We start from the raw sequence: 17,829 nt of genomic DNA, 5'->3' as shown, positions 1-17,829 counted from the left end.
CCTCAGGGCCAGTCAACACAATCACTTTGCCTAGTGAGTCAGTCGTGTCCAGGCCACACTAGATGGTGAACTTTGCTGCATCTCTCCCATCGGCAATTGCCTGAGAAAGTACAGCGCAGATCACCTCCGGGACCTGTGGCAGCACTTGCGCAACCATATCCCAACGGCCAAAAAGGCATGCAGTGTTCTTGGACCACAATGCTAGGCTGGTGGAAGAAAAAAAAAATCTTCCCAAGTGTGTCCAACAGTTTGGGTTCCCCATCCGGGATTGCGGAAGGGAACACACACTCTGGGAAGTAAAGGCCTATATAACCAAGCTCTCAGGGGTAGGATATTGTGTCAGAAAGCTTGGGTCCTCTGGAACCGAGTGATGGCGGTGGACAATTATCCTGTTCACAGGAGCTTCTGTAATGGGTTCAGACCAGGTACTCAGTAGGACACCCATGGGTAGCATGGGTTCGGATGAGGAAGCTCCAGGTTGAAGCACCTCTGTCAGGAGGTTAGTTCTGATGGCCACCGAAGGCAACTCAAGGTCCAAGACCTCAGCTGTTCTTCTCATTACTATGAAATAGGTAGCTCCCTCCTCCGAAGCCACAGTAGGGAGAGAGCATCACAGTATCTGGAGAAGTATCCAGTCCGCTGGATTCACACAATTCTGTATGCCAGTCCATAGATCTTGGAGCTGGAATTCTAGAGGGTGCAGCGACCCCTCCCATTCCTCTTTATTCTAGCCCCTAAGAAAGGGGATCAGGATTCGACACAGGAGGCACACAGCGCCTGTCGGTGTCAGAGTCGTACCACACCCATCCGGCTCGGTGTCAGAGTTGACAATGAGAATGGGGATGGCGGCACTGGTAGGTCCGGTGTCAGAGAAGGACGAGGTGGTACAGCCAACCTAGATTCGAATCCAGGACTGGTTCCATGGGTGCCCTTCGGTGCAGAGACTGAAGCCACCGGAGCTTAACCCAAAGGGGCCCCTCAGGTGCTCCAGCTCTGTTGGAATGCCCAAAAATGGAAATTGGGCGGGGGTCGTTCCAGTTCCCGGAAACTCAGGGAGGTGTGGAGTCTGCCCAAGCACAGGCTTCCCAAGGCGAGTTCTAGAACGCTGACACTCCATAATCTCGTCGGCCGACAGACAAGGAGAAGTTGAAGAAAGCTTCGACTTCTTGCTTTTCTTCTTGTGCCTTAATTTATTCAATTGCCCCGAGAACTTGGAGTGGGATGGTGACGATGGAAGACTCCACAACTGATCCCAGGGCCTTCCTCTCGACCTGGATCTTGACTTGCAGAGTTCAGCATCGGGCCGCCATCCGCTTCAGGGACTGCTCCCTCAAAGCCTTTGGATGCATGGTCCGACACTCAGAGCATGACTTCGGGTAATGGTCACACTACAGGCACCAAAGACACACAAGGTGCGGATCTGTCAAGGACATCGCCCCATGACCGGAACCACAGGGCTTAAACCTGGTCTTCCTCGACACACCAGGAGTTGAAAACTCAAAAAGATCTTCAATAAAAAGTCAAAAAGCCAGTCAAAAAATGGCTGAGGGTTAGCTCTGTTCGGATCAGTGTTAGCTGGCACGGAAAGAAAGCAACTGAGGTCAGCACACCATGGTGGAGCCTATATAGGACCCGCGATGTCATATCCGGCGCAGACAACTGATGCAGAGCGGATTGATGCCTAACAGCGCGCAGGGGTACTGCTCAGAAATTTCTCCTGATCCAGCCCGACACCTGGGGGAAATTCAAAGGTAAGGATTCTGCAAACAGAAATCTCTATCAGATAGGGGCAGATAGGATGACAAGCCATAATTCCTATACTAGCCCCACACACAACTTTCACTACCCCAAACATCAGCACCAGTTGGCAAGGACTAAAGTCTTGCTTCACACCAACCCTGAGGGCAAACATACCTGCACCATGATATTGTCACTGGAGGCAGCTTCCTGGGCTTCGTTGATCCAGCGCTTTACCACATCATAGCTGATCTTCATCATGTGCTACAAGATAAGTTGGAAAATGAGTGGGGTGCTCAGACAACAGTAGGAGATGAGGGAAGTCAGGTGAAGTTGCTAGTGGTGCGACTTACATCAACCCTTGCAAAATGTACTGTGACTGGGCACACACTATATGGGATAGTACTGCCCGTTTACCACACTTGTAATACAGAAGAGATCTGACAAACTTTGCTATCACTTCAAGGCAGACTTTTAAAGAAAAATACATGCTTAAATAACCTGCTCCTGAACATACTAATACTATGAAATATAAAGGTTTAAACAAGGGGCTGTATTTAGTGCAGGCCTAGCTGGCAGGAATACAGCTGAGAACAATTCACCATTTTTCAACTGCAGAATTGAGAAACAGTTTTGGAGATAAATAGAAAACAGATCTGTTTTCCATCTATATCCAATACCCTTTCTCAACACTGCAGTTGAAAAGAGTGAACTGTTTAAAGCCGCTATGACTTATCTGATTTGTATCACGGAATGATAATTTTCTTTATGCAATGTTCGTGTTATTCTGATGTGATTAACTTTAATGACATTTTAAGGAAATTTAGTAACAGAGGATTATGTCTAGGTTTATCTAGTTGAGAGTATTTAATCCCTTAAAAAATGGTGCCTCACAAGATGACAAAGGCTGGTTTCCAGCCGAAATGTGGTCTGTTGGTTCGGTCTGATGTTGCCACGATAAAAGTTGCATCCTTCATGTTTTACAGTGCTGGACCCCTCTTATTTGGAGTGGGGATTTTGTTGTATGTTAGGCGTTAGTGCCTTTCATGGCACCACGACCAGCGAGCCGGCAAACCGTATTGCTTTGGATTGATTATATATATATCCCTCTGCCCAGAGGAGATGAAATCGAAAAGACCAGGCACAGACCCTCAGACGTTGAAAACACAATATTTATTCCATGTCTGGCAATATACATATTAAAACCTAAATTAAAACATAATTTGCATAGAAAAAGCGTTTTTGTTTTGCTAATAACCTTGCCGCTGTTTGACAAATCTTCACAAAAGTTTCAGAACTAGTTTGCCACTCCCATCAGCTGCTGTATGGAAAGTTTTGGGTTGACTTGTCAAGTAGGGGCTGAGAAAAAGGGGGTCCCAACATGCGTTTTCCCCATGCAATTTCCCGTAGGGATTTTAGACATAACTACAGGCTGAACCAAAGGATGGAATTACACCACATTTGTCAGAGAGATAACTCTTGGTCCAGAAAGCGTGTTTTTTGTGATTTGGTGTAAATCCATTCAGTAGTTCTGGTGTTATTAAAGTAAAAATTAATAAAGATATCTAAGGACGCGGATCCTCTGCAGATCCACCCGCACCTGATCCCAGGGGTAAAGCAAGGCCTTGATTTGCTGGCCACAACCTGAGAGAAAAGTTGTGACCGCCATTTTGTTTATGAGTTCGGTGCGAGGAGGGAAAAATAAGTGAAAAGTGAGCTGAGGGGTCAGGATAGAGGTATCTAGACCCCATAGGACAGATGTAGAAGTTTCCTCATGGGCAAAACATTGCTTACATGTTTTCTTTTTTTGGAGGGGCTAATGAGCGTATTTGCTGATCCAGTGCGGGGCTCAGCGCAACTCCCAGGGTAAATCCGCACCTGGTATGCACGGCCAAAGGCAGTGCACAGCACAGGACTGATTGCATTGCCTGTAATATTTGCAAGTCACCCTCACAGTAGGCCTTACAGCCCTGAGGCCCGGTGCATTATATTAGTAGTGAGGGCATATACGCATGAACAAATATGCCCCTACTATGTCTTTGTCAATTCTTAGACATAGTAAGTGAACAGGGAAGCCATTCTAAATACATGTGCTGGACACTGGTCAATCCAAGTTCCCCAGCTACATGATGAATCACTGACAATAGGGCTGTTTGGTATCAAACATCTCATATTAATAAACCCTCAGTGATTCCAGTGATGGATTTATTAATACATGCACCCAGAGGGCACCTTAGAGATGCCCCCTGAAAACCTACCAACTGCAGGTGGGCTGACTAGATGTGTTTCTGACTCCCAAGGGAGAGAGTTTTTGCTCTCGGGAGGACAGGAACAAAGCCTGCTCTGGCAGTGGTGTTACACACCCCTCCCAACAGGACAACTTGCCAATCTGCATTCCAAGGCAGGAGGCTTAAAAGAAGCCCAAGCCTTTGGTACGCAGATCTGACATCCCTCAGAAGGGAGATGCTGACCCCTTTGCCCCACGACCCATTTGGTTCTGGTGGGAAAATGAGCTATGTAGGAGGCGTGTTGCATTTGTAGGCCGGACACACCTATAAGGTGACCAGCCTGACATGAACACAACCTTAGGAATTCTGCCATCTTGTGTGTGTTTGAATTAGGAATTATGGGACAGGGTGATGAACACTCCCCGAAGGAAGTAGTCATTTAGGGGGTGTAGTGACCCCAAGGGTAGGAAGCCCATTGGCTACTACCAATCAATCCCCTTTATGTCCCCTAAATGGAGTATTTAGGGGACTCCTGGTACCCGGAAAACAGATCTTCGCTGGACAAATAATAAGGAGTGGACAAGAAGCCTGTTGACCTGAGAACCAAGGAGCACGACGGACTTGGCGCCAACCCGGTCAGCCAGTGCTGCACAAATCGCCTAGAAGAATTCCCTTGAAGCAGAGAAGCTGCTTCCCTGCATCTGCAGGCAACCAAAGAAGAACTGTGAGGACCCGGGACCAACAAAACCCGATGCCGGACACCACTACTGTACCTGAGCCGCCTAGCCCAAGCTGAAGTGGGCCAGTGGTGTCAACGTGGTTCCCAGGCCATCCAGAGACAAATACCACTTTGATTTCGCCCACTGTGGACTTCCCAATGGAGCTTGCAGCCTCGGTCTGCAGGCCCCTCTCTACCACAACCACCTCTAGTGACGGAGACCAGAAGGTTCAATACACCTCTGCACCTGGATGCCCAAAACGGAGGAGAAGATGACCCCTTGTGACCTTACATACCCCAGGCTTGTCAGACCAGAGTCCACTGGTCCTCCAGTCTACAGCTGGAGCCTGTTTCTGTGGGACCCACTTCCACAACCGCAACCGGTGACAAAAATCCAACGGTCCAAGATACCTCTGCACCCAGCCACCCCGGACGGAGAAGAGGACCACTGGTGTCCCTACGTCCCAAAAGATCACAAGAACTGAACCCTTTTGGTGGTTCACCCAGATTGGACTTTCAGGTCCACCTCCGCAGCATCTTTGTGACTGGATCAATCCCCATTGACTAGCACTGGGCACCCGCTGCTGAACTGCATCACTGCAGCTGGCTGCCCCAGTGCAGCCCGAAGTGACATGTTGGTGTGGCCTAAGACCCTGCCCTGTACGCACCCTTAGTCCAGAAGACTGGTCCTGTATGTTGCTGTGAAGTACCCGATTGCCGTGTATGTTTTCTCTCCCATAGTGTAACATTGACGCTACTAAAAATGCACTGTGTTGACTTTTGAAAACTCAAAAAATTTTGATTTCAAAAGTACTCACCTATTACAGGTGATCTTTATCTAAATTTATATAAAAGTATGTGTTATTTTTAGAAACTGGTGTCAGATTTCATTATTAAGTGTATGCTTCATTTACTGCCTATGTGTGTGCCTTACATGCTTAGCACTGCCCTCTGACATGCCTAATTGCTCGCCCACACCACCATAAAAGAAAGCACACGGGGTGTCACTTGTAATTCCTTTGGGGGCTTGTTTGGACTCTTTACACAGTGTACCTCTTTTTGGTCCACAATATAATGAGCCAGCCTCCTACAGGTGTGAGTTAAAGTTACCTTTGGGCACGAGTTATAGTTACTTAAAATAATTAACTATAACAGCTGAATTTCTATGGTTTGTGCGTGTAAGTTCAGAACGTGGTCCCTAGTCGACAGTGGTTTGCACCCTGTCCAAGTAGGGACCCTCACTCTAGTCAGGGTAAGGGAGTCACACAGCTAAGAATACCCCTCCTCACCCTTAATAACTTGGCTCAAGCAGCCAGGCTTATCTCAGAGGCAATGTGTAAAGTATTTGTGTGGCTGTAGATACACACACGTATACACATTCCCACTGTAACACAGTGAAAACACCACAAATGTACTCCACACCAGTTTAGAAAAATAGCCAATATTTATCTGAGTAAAACAAGACCAAAACAACAAAAATCCAACATACATAAGTAAAGATACACATTTTCAAAGATTAAATATTAGTAAAGCACTTAGAAACACAATAGTTCCCACTGGGGCTATCACAGCATCTTGACGGAGTCGTTCACATCAGTTTGCGGCCACTTGTGAGGGAGAGCGGCCTGTCACAGAATCGCACGGACCTTGGGTACAGTACCTTGGAAAACAATAAGGACACAAAGATGTTGCACAGAGTCGGGGAGGAGAGGCGTCAATGGAGCTGGTGCGGCGTCGGTTCTTTACTGCTAGGCAGGGGAGGTGAGGTGTCAGTTCCTTACTGTTGCAGGGGAGATGATGCGGCATCAGTGGCGAGGCATTGGTTCCTTACAACGGGGGTGGGGTCCAAAAATCCAGCAAGTCAAGATGTGAAGCATAGAATTTGCGGTGTCAAGCTCACAACATGGGGCCACAGGTGCTGCAGCGGAGCTAGGTGTCACGGACGTCAGAGACATGACACTCGGGACTCGTGCTGTGGCAGGACTTCGGAGGCACTGCGGCGGGCCTGTTCAGCAGGTTGCGGTCGTTGCAATCAGCAGGGACCCCCATGCAGGCAGCAGAGTCAGGCAGGGACGCCGGTTCCGAAGTCACCCTGGAGTGGATGTGCTTGGTTTCTTCCTAGTTGCACCATAGGCTCACTTCCAAGGGAGGAGGGAATGGGTTTGGCACCACCTGGCAAGTCAGCACTCTGAGCTAGAGAGCCCGGGGGCTGACAGATGAAGTCTTTGATGTTCCTGAGACTTAACAGGAGCCAAGCTGAACTCAATCCCATGGAGAACCTTGGAAAACAGGATACAGAAAGCAAAGTCCAGTCCTTTCACTCCCAGGACAGACGCAGCAAGCAGAAGGCTAGCAGGCCAGCACAACAAAGCAACAGGCAGAGTGGCAGTCCCTCCTACCTCATCCGCCTCTTCTTCCTGGCAGCATGTCCTCAGTCCAGAAGTGTTCTAACTTTGTGGGGTGAAAGGTCCAGTACTTATACCCATTTCTGTCTTTGAAGTAGGCAAACTTCAAAGAGAAGTCTTTGTAGTGCCCTAGACCCTGCCTTTCCTGCCCTGGCCCCAGACACACTACAGGGAGTTGGAGACTGCTTTGTGAAAGGACAGGCACCGCTCTATTCAGGTGCAAGTGTCAGCTCCTCCCATCACTCTAGCCCAGGAAGATCCATCAAGATATGCAGGGCACACCTCAGCTCCCTTTGTGTGACTGTCTAGAACAAATTCACAAACAGCCCAACAGTCACCCTGATCAAGACATGTTTTCCACAGCCAGGCAGAGGCACAAAATGGTTAAGCAAGAAATTCCCACTTTCTAAAACTGGCAATTTTAAACTTACAATTTTCAAAAAACAACTTTAGCAAAAGATGTATTTTTAAATTGTGAGTTCAGAGACCCCAAACTCCATTTCCCCATCTGCTCCCAATGGGAAATTACACTTAAAAAATATTTCAAGGCACTCCTCAAGTTACTCTACGGGAGAGACAGTCCTTGCTATAGTGAAATGCTGCTAAGTTTGGTTTTCACCACCAGGACATGTAACACACACCAGTACACATCCTATCTTTTAAATACACTGCACCCTGCTGCCCTGGGCCTACCGGAAGGGTGACTTACATGTAGCAAAAGGGAAGGTTTGGACATGGCAAGTGGGTGCACTAGCCAGGTTGAAATGGCATTTTGAAAACTGCACGCACAGATACTGCATGGACAGGTCTGAGATATGTTTACAGGGCTACTCGTGTAAGTGGCACAATCAGTGCTGCTGGCACACTAGCAGCATTTGATCTACAGGCCCTAGGGCACACATGTTGCACTACACTAGGACTTACTAATAAATCAAATATGGCAACTATGAATAAACCAATCACCAATACCATTTAGACAGAGAGCACTTGCACTTTAGCACTGGTCAGCAGTGGTAAAGTGCCCAGAGTCCTAAAGCCTGCAAAAACTAAATTCAGCAGAGGATCAAAAACAGGAGGCCAGAAGCAAAAAGAAAAAGGTTACCAGGACATTAGTTAGGAAATAGAACTGTAGATTCTGAATTCACTTGCACAAAACCAGAGAAATTCAGCAGTTATAGTTGTTGTTATTAAAAGTAACTATAAATTGCAGCCATAAGGTAACTATAACGCGCACCCCAGCCATGCAAAGTATTTCCTTCAATAATTTGACATCTAATGTTTCATTGCTAAAAAAAATTACGTTATAAAAAGTGGTCATGAGTGCTGTAATATTTGGGTTAATTAGCACTGCGTGGCGAGGGTGCAAGTTATAGTTAGTTATTTCAAGTAACTAACTGCTGAATTTCTCTGGTTTTGTGCAAGTAAGTTCAGAACCTAACTATAACGTCCCTGTAACCTTTGGTTTCTTAATTGAATTTCTATGTTTGTTTAATTCTATTTCAACACCTATAACGCCCCTGCAACCTTTGCTTTTTCAGTGAATTTCTATGTTTTTTTAAAAAAATGTAAAGTAATTTTCATAGTATATGTTAATCCAACCACCCCCTCGCACGGCCACTGACCTGCGGCCAGTCCCTGCGGCCAACCTCCACCCCCCCCCCCAACCCCCACCAAAACCCACCTTGCGCACAGCTTTTGGCCGTGTGTGTCAGGAGTTAGCTGCAGGGCCTGTCTCTGTGGGTGTGAGAATAGGTGTATGAGGGTGTCTCTGGGTATGAGAGTGGCTGCTATACGGTCTGTGTGGGTGTGAGAGGGTCTATGTAGGTGTGAGAGTGTCCGATTGTGCTCCTATATATTAAAGATGCCTTCACCTCCGCAAAGGATTTGAAATCGTTTTTCAATGTGGAACTGCGGAGTAAACACTTGCTTTGCCTTCGTCAAGCCCAGGAGTAAGGATCATCTGTCCTTTCCAGAAGTGGAGCTTCAATTGGAGCAACTGTTACATTTATATTTGTAAGTGCTGAAGGAAAGCGCCCCTTTTTGCATGGTTACTCCCCTCCCCCACCCTCACTTTTTGCCTGCTATCCGATGCTAACTTGACTGAGTGTGTGCTGGCATTCTGCTAACCTGGCCCCAGCACCTGTGTTCTTTCCCTAAATTGTACCATTGCTTCCACAATTGGCATACCCCTGGAACACAGTTAAGTCCCTTATAAAAGGTACCAGTGGTACCAAGGGCCCTGTGGCCAGGGAGGGTCTCGAAGGGCTGCAGCATGTATTGTGCCACCCTAAGGGACCCTCACCAAACTCATGCACACTGCCATTGCAGATTGTGTGTGCTAGTGAGGGGAAAAAGGTAAAGTCGATATGGATACCCCTCTTGAAAGTGATACATTCTTGAAATTATTACCTGCAACAAAGATCCTGTTGGTTCTAAAAAAAAAAAGTTAAGTATATTTCTTGATACATAAAACATTGGCCTGGAGTTATTCATTGAGTGTGTGCCTCATTTCTTGACTGTTTGTGTACAACAAGTGCTTATCACTACCAATCTGATAAGTCTAACTGCTCAACCACACTACCACAAGAGAGAGCATTTTTATTATCTACTTTAGCCTCTGTAAAGCCTCTGGGGATCCACTGGACTCTGTGCACGCTATACCTTACTTAGGTATAGTATATAGAGCCAGCTTCCTTCAAGTGCTTCCTGTTAAGGTTTAATTTCTGTGATATGAGCATCATGGGCAGAACGGAAGCTCATCTGCTCCTTTGTGCAACAGGAGCCAGGTTTGCACAAAATGTCTATCCAACTGGAGTACTTTTTACCGGTTAGTAAGTTTTATCGCGTTGGGTGAATTGCATTGTGCATAACCCCCCCCCCCCCCCCCCCCCCAATCCTCAGGGCTCAGCCTTCATTAAATGGAGGAGAGGGCGCCACGAGGCCCCCCTCCCCTCAACCAATTTCTACCCCGGGGACCCCCAACCACTAGGGCCTGGCCTTATAATATACTTTATTTTTTGGGGAAGGGGCCTGGCAGCCACGCTTCCCGGGCCAATATCAGCCCCGGGGACCTCATCCCCCAGCCATGTCACCTGGGCACCCGGTCACCACTGTTGGGGATCGCGGAGCCTAAATGTCCTGCGTGGTCCCAGGCCACTCCCCACCTCCTGTGGGTGCTGGCAATGCAGTTAATAGACAGGGAGCTACTAAACATGCAGCTCCCTGCCTGTGAGAACAATTGTTTCCTCTGTTTCCCTGCCAGCATGTTTGCAGGCAGGAAACCAGAGGAAAGCTCTGCATACTATTTGATTTAAGTCCCCATGAGATGGCAGTCCCCGGAGCATAAATAAGCCCAAGAGGGGGGCTCCGTGAGCCCCCACCTTCATTTTTTATATGCTCCCGGGACCTGGCCCACCAGGGGGCTTTAGTAAAAGAAGTGTGGGAGACCACACTTTTTTAAAATATTAATTTAATAGAAGTTGCAAATTTGTGGCAATTTTTTTTTTTTATAAGTGCTTTTTTGCACTGGGGGTGGGAGGGGTGGGGGGGGGGGGGGAGAGAACACGAGAGCTAAGGGGTCAGGGTGTCCTTACCCTGGCCCCCTTCCTTTTTTAAAATCTTTTTTATGGGGCTCGGCTGAAACAGAGACCAAAGATGGCTGCGAACACTTCCTGGTTGAAGTGTTGTCAGCCAATCATATCTCAGCACGAGATCAGGAGGATTCACAAGGTATTTGCGCCTCTACATATCTATATTTCTTTTAATATCTCAAAACCTACAGAACGGATTTACACCAAACAACAACCAGGCTTCTTTCTGGACCAAAAGCTACCCTTCTGCCAAATTTGGTGTAAATCCATCCACAAGTTCTTGCTTTAGTCACGTATGAAATCCCTATAGGAATTATAATGAGAAACAGTTTGTTGACACCCCCCCCCCTTTTTTTTCTTGGCCCCTGTATAACGGATCACCCGAAACTTCCCAGGTACCCCAAGATTCTCAGTAACACTTTTTTGGAAAATTTTTGAAGATTCTTCAAACAGCACCAAAGATATAGGAAGGTCAAAAAATGTTTTTTCAACAAAAAAAATAATATATATATATATATATATATATATATATATATATATATATATATATATATATATATATATATATATATATATATATATAAAATCCAAGAAATGATTTTACTGCACTCCAAAATTCCGTTAGGCAGAACCAGATACTAACATATAGTAAAGAAAGCAGCAGAATGATTGAGAGAATCTTTAGAAGATATTGGAAGAGCCTAAGGATCAGGATTTCAAACGAATAATAGGAAAAAGACCACAAATAACATATAGGAGATTGAGATCCTAAAAAGACATGTTGGTCAAGAGCCACTATGTAGAACATCCCAGAACAAATTGGTTAAATAAAAGTGCAATAGGGTTTTACAAATGTAACAAGTGCAAGGTATGCCAAATTGCGAAAAACACAAAGGGGGTTATTACAACTTTGGAGGAGGTGTTAATCCGTTCCAAAAGTGACGGATATACCACCAGCCGTATTACGAGTTCCATAGGATATAATGGACTCGTAATAAGGCTGGTGGTATATCCGTCACTTTACCGTCACTTTTGGGACAGATTAACACCTCCTCCAAAGTTGTAATAACCCCCCAAGTCTTTTATAGACTACAAAGGAAGAGAAGTACAGATTATGCAAAAATTGACATGTAATAGTCAACTTGAGGTATATTTGATCCAATGTGAATGCGGATTACAATTCGTGGGAAGTACAATATGCCCACTGAAGAAGAGAATTTTGGAACATATTAGAGCAATCCAGCACCAAGATCGCAGCTATGCAGTGGCTAGACATCATAATAGATGTCACACACCACAGATTGAAGAAGTATATAATTTTTTGGTTTGGCACAGGTAAATGTTAATGAGCGTGGAGGAAATAGAACACTACTGTTGAGACAACTTGAAAGTAAATACATTATTCAACTCCGTACGGGTTGAATGTGGACGAAGAACTCTTTGTACATTTATAAGGGATAAAGAACATTATTAATGGATAATGGAACTGATTAACGTAATATTGAATTAAATGACTTGATGGACAACAGGGTCATCTATTGACAAATGCAACGTCTCATATTGGTTTGTAAAATAATTATTAGGAAATATTATCATTGTTTGAATAAGGAGGATATGGATAATACATTTAATCTAATATGTGGACATAGATATGACCTATAAAATATCTAAAATCTATTATTGAAAGGAATTTTTGATGTAGGATTAGAGTAGATGGCTGGGGATTTTATTTTAGTCTTGTTGTTGAGAAAACAACATACTTTATTTGCAAAGGCACTTAGCCAAAAATTATCTAATAGGTTTTGAAATATATAATAAGCAGCAATGAATGATTTGAAATGGTTGAATTTCTTGCAACTGTAAGACAAAAACACGAAGTTATAAGTAATCATTAGAAGCATAAATTCATTCAGCTTAGAAATGAACTGGTTCATAATAGATTATGTTGAGGCCCATGATAATCCTATCCTCCTTAAAATTGCAAATATTTGTATGAAAAATATTTCATATGGTGAAAATTGAGTTTTTGAAAAATAGTAATGTACAGAGAAACAATATTGGGTAAGAAATCTAGCTGTGTAAAAACAACTACTATTAACCTAGTATTTTGCTATGATCGTTATACATTATTTCAATTTTATGATTTAAATTTGTGGAATTTTTATATATATTCTTAATTTAAAAAAATAATTTTGCGTAATGATAAACTACCATAACCAAAATGCAATGGGGTGGTAGTAATAAAATCACACTATTCAAGGGGAAAAGGGACTCATTAACCGTGAACAAGACTCAAGTGGAGTTGAAACGCGTTGGTGGTTGCTATTGCTAAAAATAAACCTGCCAAAGGAATTTTGGAGTGCGGTAAAATCATTTCTTGGATACACAATATTCTTCGAGGGTGGTCTCCTTTGTTACCAGCACCAACAGTTGAGTGAGTCTTTGAGAAAATGACTCTGACCATACACATACATATAGATATATTCTATGTATAACATTTCATAGAAAGACTAAGCCTTCTCTTCGTTCAATGCAAAGACTCCAAATTCAAAACACTCCTAATGCCATTTCTTTATGAACAGTTTTCATATAGGCATTCCCTGAACCTCACAGTTTGTCTCTTTTACTCAGACTACTCTCCTGTGAATTATCGTTATGTTGGCATCAAAGAATTTTATTGCAGAATGGTTTACTTACCAAGGACGACACCAAAGCTGAACTAGAAACGCTGGGCACCTTATCCACAATGGCTTGTTTCATGTATCGCTCAATGGCCTGCAACATTGTCCCCTGGAAAGAGACAGTAAGACAAGATCACAATCTAGAGTCCAATGTGCATAATTCTCAGTTCTTTCCATTACATCTTATCTATTCTCAATCAGGTGCAGATGTATGCATTATTTGTACTAGTATATTATAACTTGTGCAAGCATAACAGTTCCAAACCTAGTGCCACTAGAGTTACGCTTCAGGGGTGGACTAAATTATGAAGCAAGAAAAGCTAATTCTTCAGCATTATGCAGCACATTTGGTGACAGTATTACTTCATTATTTTTACATGTTAACACTGTCTGGCAAAGGTGTATCCTAATTACTATCATTTTAACACCTAAATACCTTGTGTGGAAAGTGAGGCAAATTCATAAATATGCAGAAACACCCCAACCTCAGAATCACAAAATTTCAGTTACCTTTGTTAAACCTGATGGAGATGGGCTCTTACAGCGTAATAGTCTGTTTAAGTAATATTGAGGCTCATAATAGAGCAGACTTCAGAATTAACATCCTTTAAGATCTACTACAAGTCAATTGGACAAAATGCCTTGCGAGCTTCTTTTGCAAAGGCTGCTTTATGTTGCCCTTGCTAACCTGTAGATATGGACAGTGAAAAACTGTGTCATCAATTTTTCTGTGAAAAATACAGGGTTCTTGGTTGTATATATTTTGGACATTTCCTGTAGTTTTTGTAGCTACTCTTCACTTTCAAGGATGAAAGGGTGTGTGTAGAACAACCTACAAGAAGTGTCACTGACTACTAAAACACTGTTGTATGTGGTGCTCTTTAATGTAATGGTGGCTAAACTAAATTACATGATGGGCTTAATAGAGGGAAGCTAACTATTGAGTGTATGGAGGTAATTTGCCCACCCTGATTTACAACAGTCTCCCAGTGGAGGCTCTGACTTATCACCTGACTGAACGTGGCAAGCATGTCTGCACAAACACACAAAGGGAGACAAGGTAGATGAGGGCACAAAGAACCTTGCATCATGACAGAGGCAAAAGAAAGTGTGTGGGGGCACAGACCTTATATATTTCAATTAACTAGAATGCAAAACAAAACACATCAAGATCCATGTCATCATATTTACTGTTAAACTGAGCCACAATAATATATACCTTCATGGTAGTTTCCATAAGGTCTGGTTTTCTACCACAGATTTTACTGTCTGCCCCACTTCCACCCCACCATAAACCTGGATATATTGTCACATATATTAATTAACTTTTCCTAATGTTTAAACTATTACAAGGAGCTTTCCCAGTAGTCTGTGAGCTTAGCACATTAAGCTTTCCATGATCTAACGCTATATAAACACCAGAAAACAGCATAATTCAAATGATGGATCCAGGATGAAGAATGCCATTTGCCTTCAGAAGGACCAATTGCTTGAATACTTCACCATAAACATGGCATGGCAGAAAGGAACAAGAAGCGTGATCTGAATTAAATATCACTATTGTCTAGGTGTAGTCACTTGATAGGAAAAAACAATCACATGGGACTAAGATTTCAGGACAGGCTTATGATAAAGCATAAGAAAGGGGCCCTTCCAGCAGGTTGGAACAAGGAAGCATTGCTCAAAAGGACCAGACGAAGCAGCACTAACCAAAGGGTCGTATAATAGGTCGGCTCTACAGAAGGTTTCACAGCTAAACGTACAAAAAGGCAATGGGCCACCTTCATTCAAAACACAACGGCTTACAATAAATGCATGTGTTAAGCCCTACCATCCTTAGTCTAGAGCAGCGGTTCCCAACCTGCAGTCCGTTGACTCCCAGGGGTCCGTGACACATTCCCAGGGGGTCCACAGGCCTGGGACGACAGAAAGGTACTTTTCCAGCTGGGGCCTGACAGAAACACGGGCGTGATTTTATTTGTGCAGCAGTTGTAAAAGCACTTCTAAGTTCCTTGTACAACCAGCAGCTTTCGGGTGAAAATAAAAGCATCAAGAAAACTCTGGTGATTAATGCAGCTGCTGGAGAGACATGGGAGTTTTGTCTATGGGGCTGATGCAGAGAACCTGTATTACGCAAAGAAAATTATTTTATGTGCACAGCACAGTGAGTTAATGCTTTTGTGACAGAGATTGTTTTGTTATTGTGCAGTTCATAAGCTACAATCGTAATCCAGCACAGTGAGCTATGAACTGCCATCAAAGAGCTGCATGCAAACTGCCTGGCACAAATTAGTAAATTCGTTTTTATCCCCAGCCTTTCATTATCCTTATGTTGCTAAAAAAAGTTTGGTTGCGTAGAAATACATTCTTATTATTAAAACCAATGATAACCACTTTGTTATGTTTTGAATCCTGATTTTGTGCTTCACCAGACCACGAACTCTTGGAAAAAGCCTACCATTGTAGATGACATGTGAATCCTACACCTTGTAGAGACCACTGTAAGGTGCTCAGACACCCTCCACTGCTCTGCAAAGTGCTTCAAAACAACTGAATTACACGTGACAGAGAGGCTATGGAAACATGAGAAGCCCTTATTGTTTTACTTCCTTTCCCCAATACATATTTATGTGAAAAAGCTTTCTCATATCTTATGTACCTAAAAAAATAAAAACAGAAATCGCTTGGGAAATGTAGAATCTGACCGGAGAATTCAGCTTTCCTAAATAAAACCAAATATTGAAAAGTTAGTCACCAAGATGCTGCGGCAAACTTCTCATAATTTATTTTTTTATTTTTGCATAAGTTTTCAATATAAAATAATTATATCATTGGTAATTCGAGTATTTGATGTGTACTCGTTTGTGTATTTTTTCTAAATTACTGCTTTAATGTTTGAAATTTAAATTGTACAAGTTGCTTGGGGGTCCCCGGCTTCCAGTAGTTTTTCAGTGGGGGGTCCACAGGAGTCAAAAGTTTGGGAACCATTCATGTAGAAGTTAACTCATATCAGAAGATGGACTCCACAAATTCCAGAAAGGCCACAAGTTTAAGATGAAATTCATGACCTCAAAATTTCTGCCAGAATCAAAGTAAAATAAGAAATAGATTAATCAAATGTGTCTTTAAAACATCTTTCACAACGTCCTTCTGGTCATATTTTGTCTCTGTAACACCAAAGAGAGCTTACAAATTTGTAGCCCAAAAAAGGTTATTCCAGCAAAAACGCAGAGCTACTTACAAGGTCTGTTAGAAAGAACTAGGTTACACAGAGTCTTGCTAAAAATGTTCCCTGCTCGAAAAGCACTACACGGTTACCACAGTCAAACTAACCGAAACATTAAACAAATCCCAAATTCAAAGAAAGGCAATGAATACATGCTGTCCACAAGTGCATGCTAATCTCACTGTAGAAGATATAACTCTAGATTCTGCAAAACATAACCACCCAAGTCTATAAATCGCCCCTAGTTTTTGGGAGCCTCCACCATCCTCCCAATAAAAAGCTTTCCATTTAAAAACTCACAAATCAGACAAGAAACTCTGCCAAAACTCTTAAAATACAGAAAACACCACCTCCTTGTAGAAACCAGATCAGGGCCCACTGCTTCCTGCATCAATACATGACTGATCAATTCAATCACAATTCCCAACACGTTTCGATTAGATTGACTATAATTATCTGCCAGCTGAAAAAAGACAGAAACCCATCACCTCCCATTCTTCTGCAAAGCCTGAACCACCTGGCTATGTAGAAACTTGCTCTCAGAAGGTGAAGATCTTCCCCCAGTCTCTTCTCTGTGCACTGATATTTCACCCTTACTCAATAACAAGTTCTTACCTCCCAAGCAGCACAGAAGAGGTAACACCATACATACAGAGAGCCACACACTTGACACTTACGTCAGTAATCCTGCAGAGAGCACGGATGGCCGGGCCACGGTATACGTCTTCCTTTCCAGTCATATCTTTGGTCAGGCTGCAACAATTACATTAGTTGAAGGTTAATACAATCAGCTCAATGTGAAAGGGTATGAGAAAAACACAACGCATTTTAATTTTTACAATGATTCAGAAATTACTTTCGACCAGGCTCGCTCTGTGGCAGATACCAGACAATATACCCTGAGGCAGAATTATGAAGCTAGAGACTAAGAATCCATCTCTGTCAGTTACACAGTTGGACCATAAACAATGCGTTTTACAATGTGCACAGCATCCACAAACAGTTCAACAACAAGACATTGAGAGGCCAAGTTAACAGTGCAATCTACAAAAAATACAACAAACATTACCCTGTAACACATCATTTGAACTTTATGGAAACAAAACCGGTCACCTTTTTCAATGCGGATCACTGTGGAAGAAGTTTGCAAACAGATCAATTAGACCAGTTCTGGGGTTTATTTAACATATATCCAAGGCATCCAGGTATCAAGAATACTGGCCACGTGCATTGCCTATTTCAGC

At 43.4% G+C, this 17,829-nt stretch overlaps 1 protein-coding gene across 2 annotated transcripts in view; it reads right to left on the bottom strand.

Annotated features, from left to right (window-relative positions):
• COPG2 (COPI coat complex subunit gamma 2) overlaps nt 1-17,829 on the bottom strand; it is a 297,572-nt gene that overhangs the window by 196,739 nt on the left and 83,004 nt on the right. For both annotated transcript variants that reach the window (XM_069229321.1, XM_069229320.1), the window contains exons 6-8: nt 17,263-17,338; nt 13,376-13,468; nt 1,915-2,001 (exon numbers count right to left, since the gene is read on the bottom strand). In XM_069229321.1, coding sequence (XP_069085422.1) covers nt 1,915-2,001; nt 13,376-13,468; nt 17,263-17,338 — 256 coding nt within the window. The remainder of the gene's footprint in view (nt 1-1,914; nt 2,002-13,375; nt 13,469-17,262; nt 17,339-17,829) is intronic.

Source organism: Pleurodeles waltl, chromosome 4_1, assembly GCF_031143425.1.
Source record: "Pleurodeles waltl isolate 20211129_DDA chromosome 4_1, aPleWal1.hap1.20221129, whole genome shotgun sequence".
NCBI classification, from domain to species: domain Eukaryota; kingdom Metazoa; phylum Chordata; class Amphibia; order Caudata; family Salamandridae; genus Pleurodeles; species Pleurodeles waltl.
This window is presented reverse-complemented; position numbering and strand designations above follow the sequence as displayed.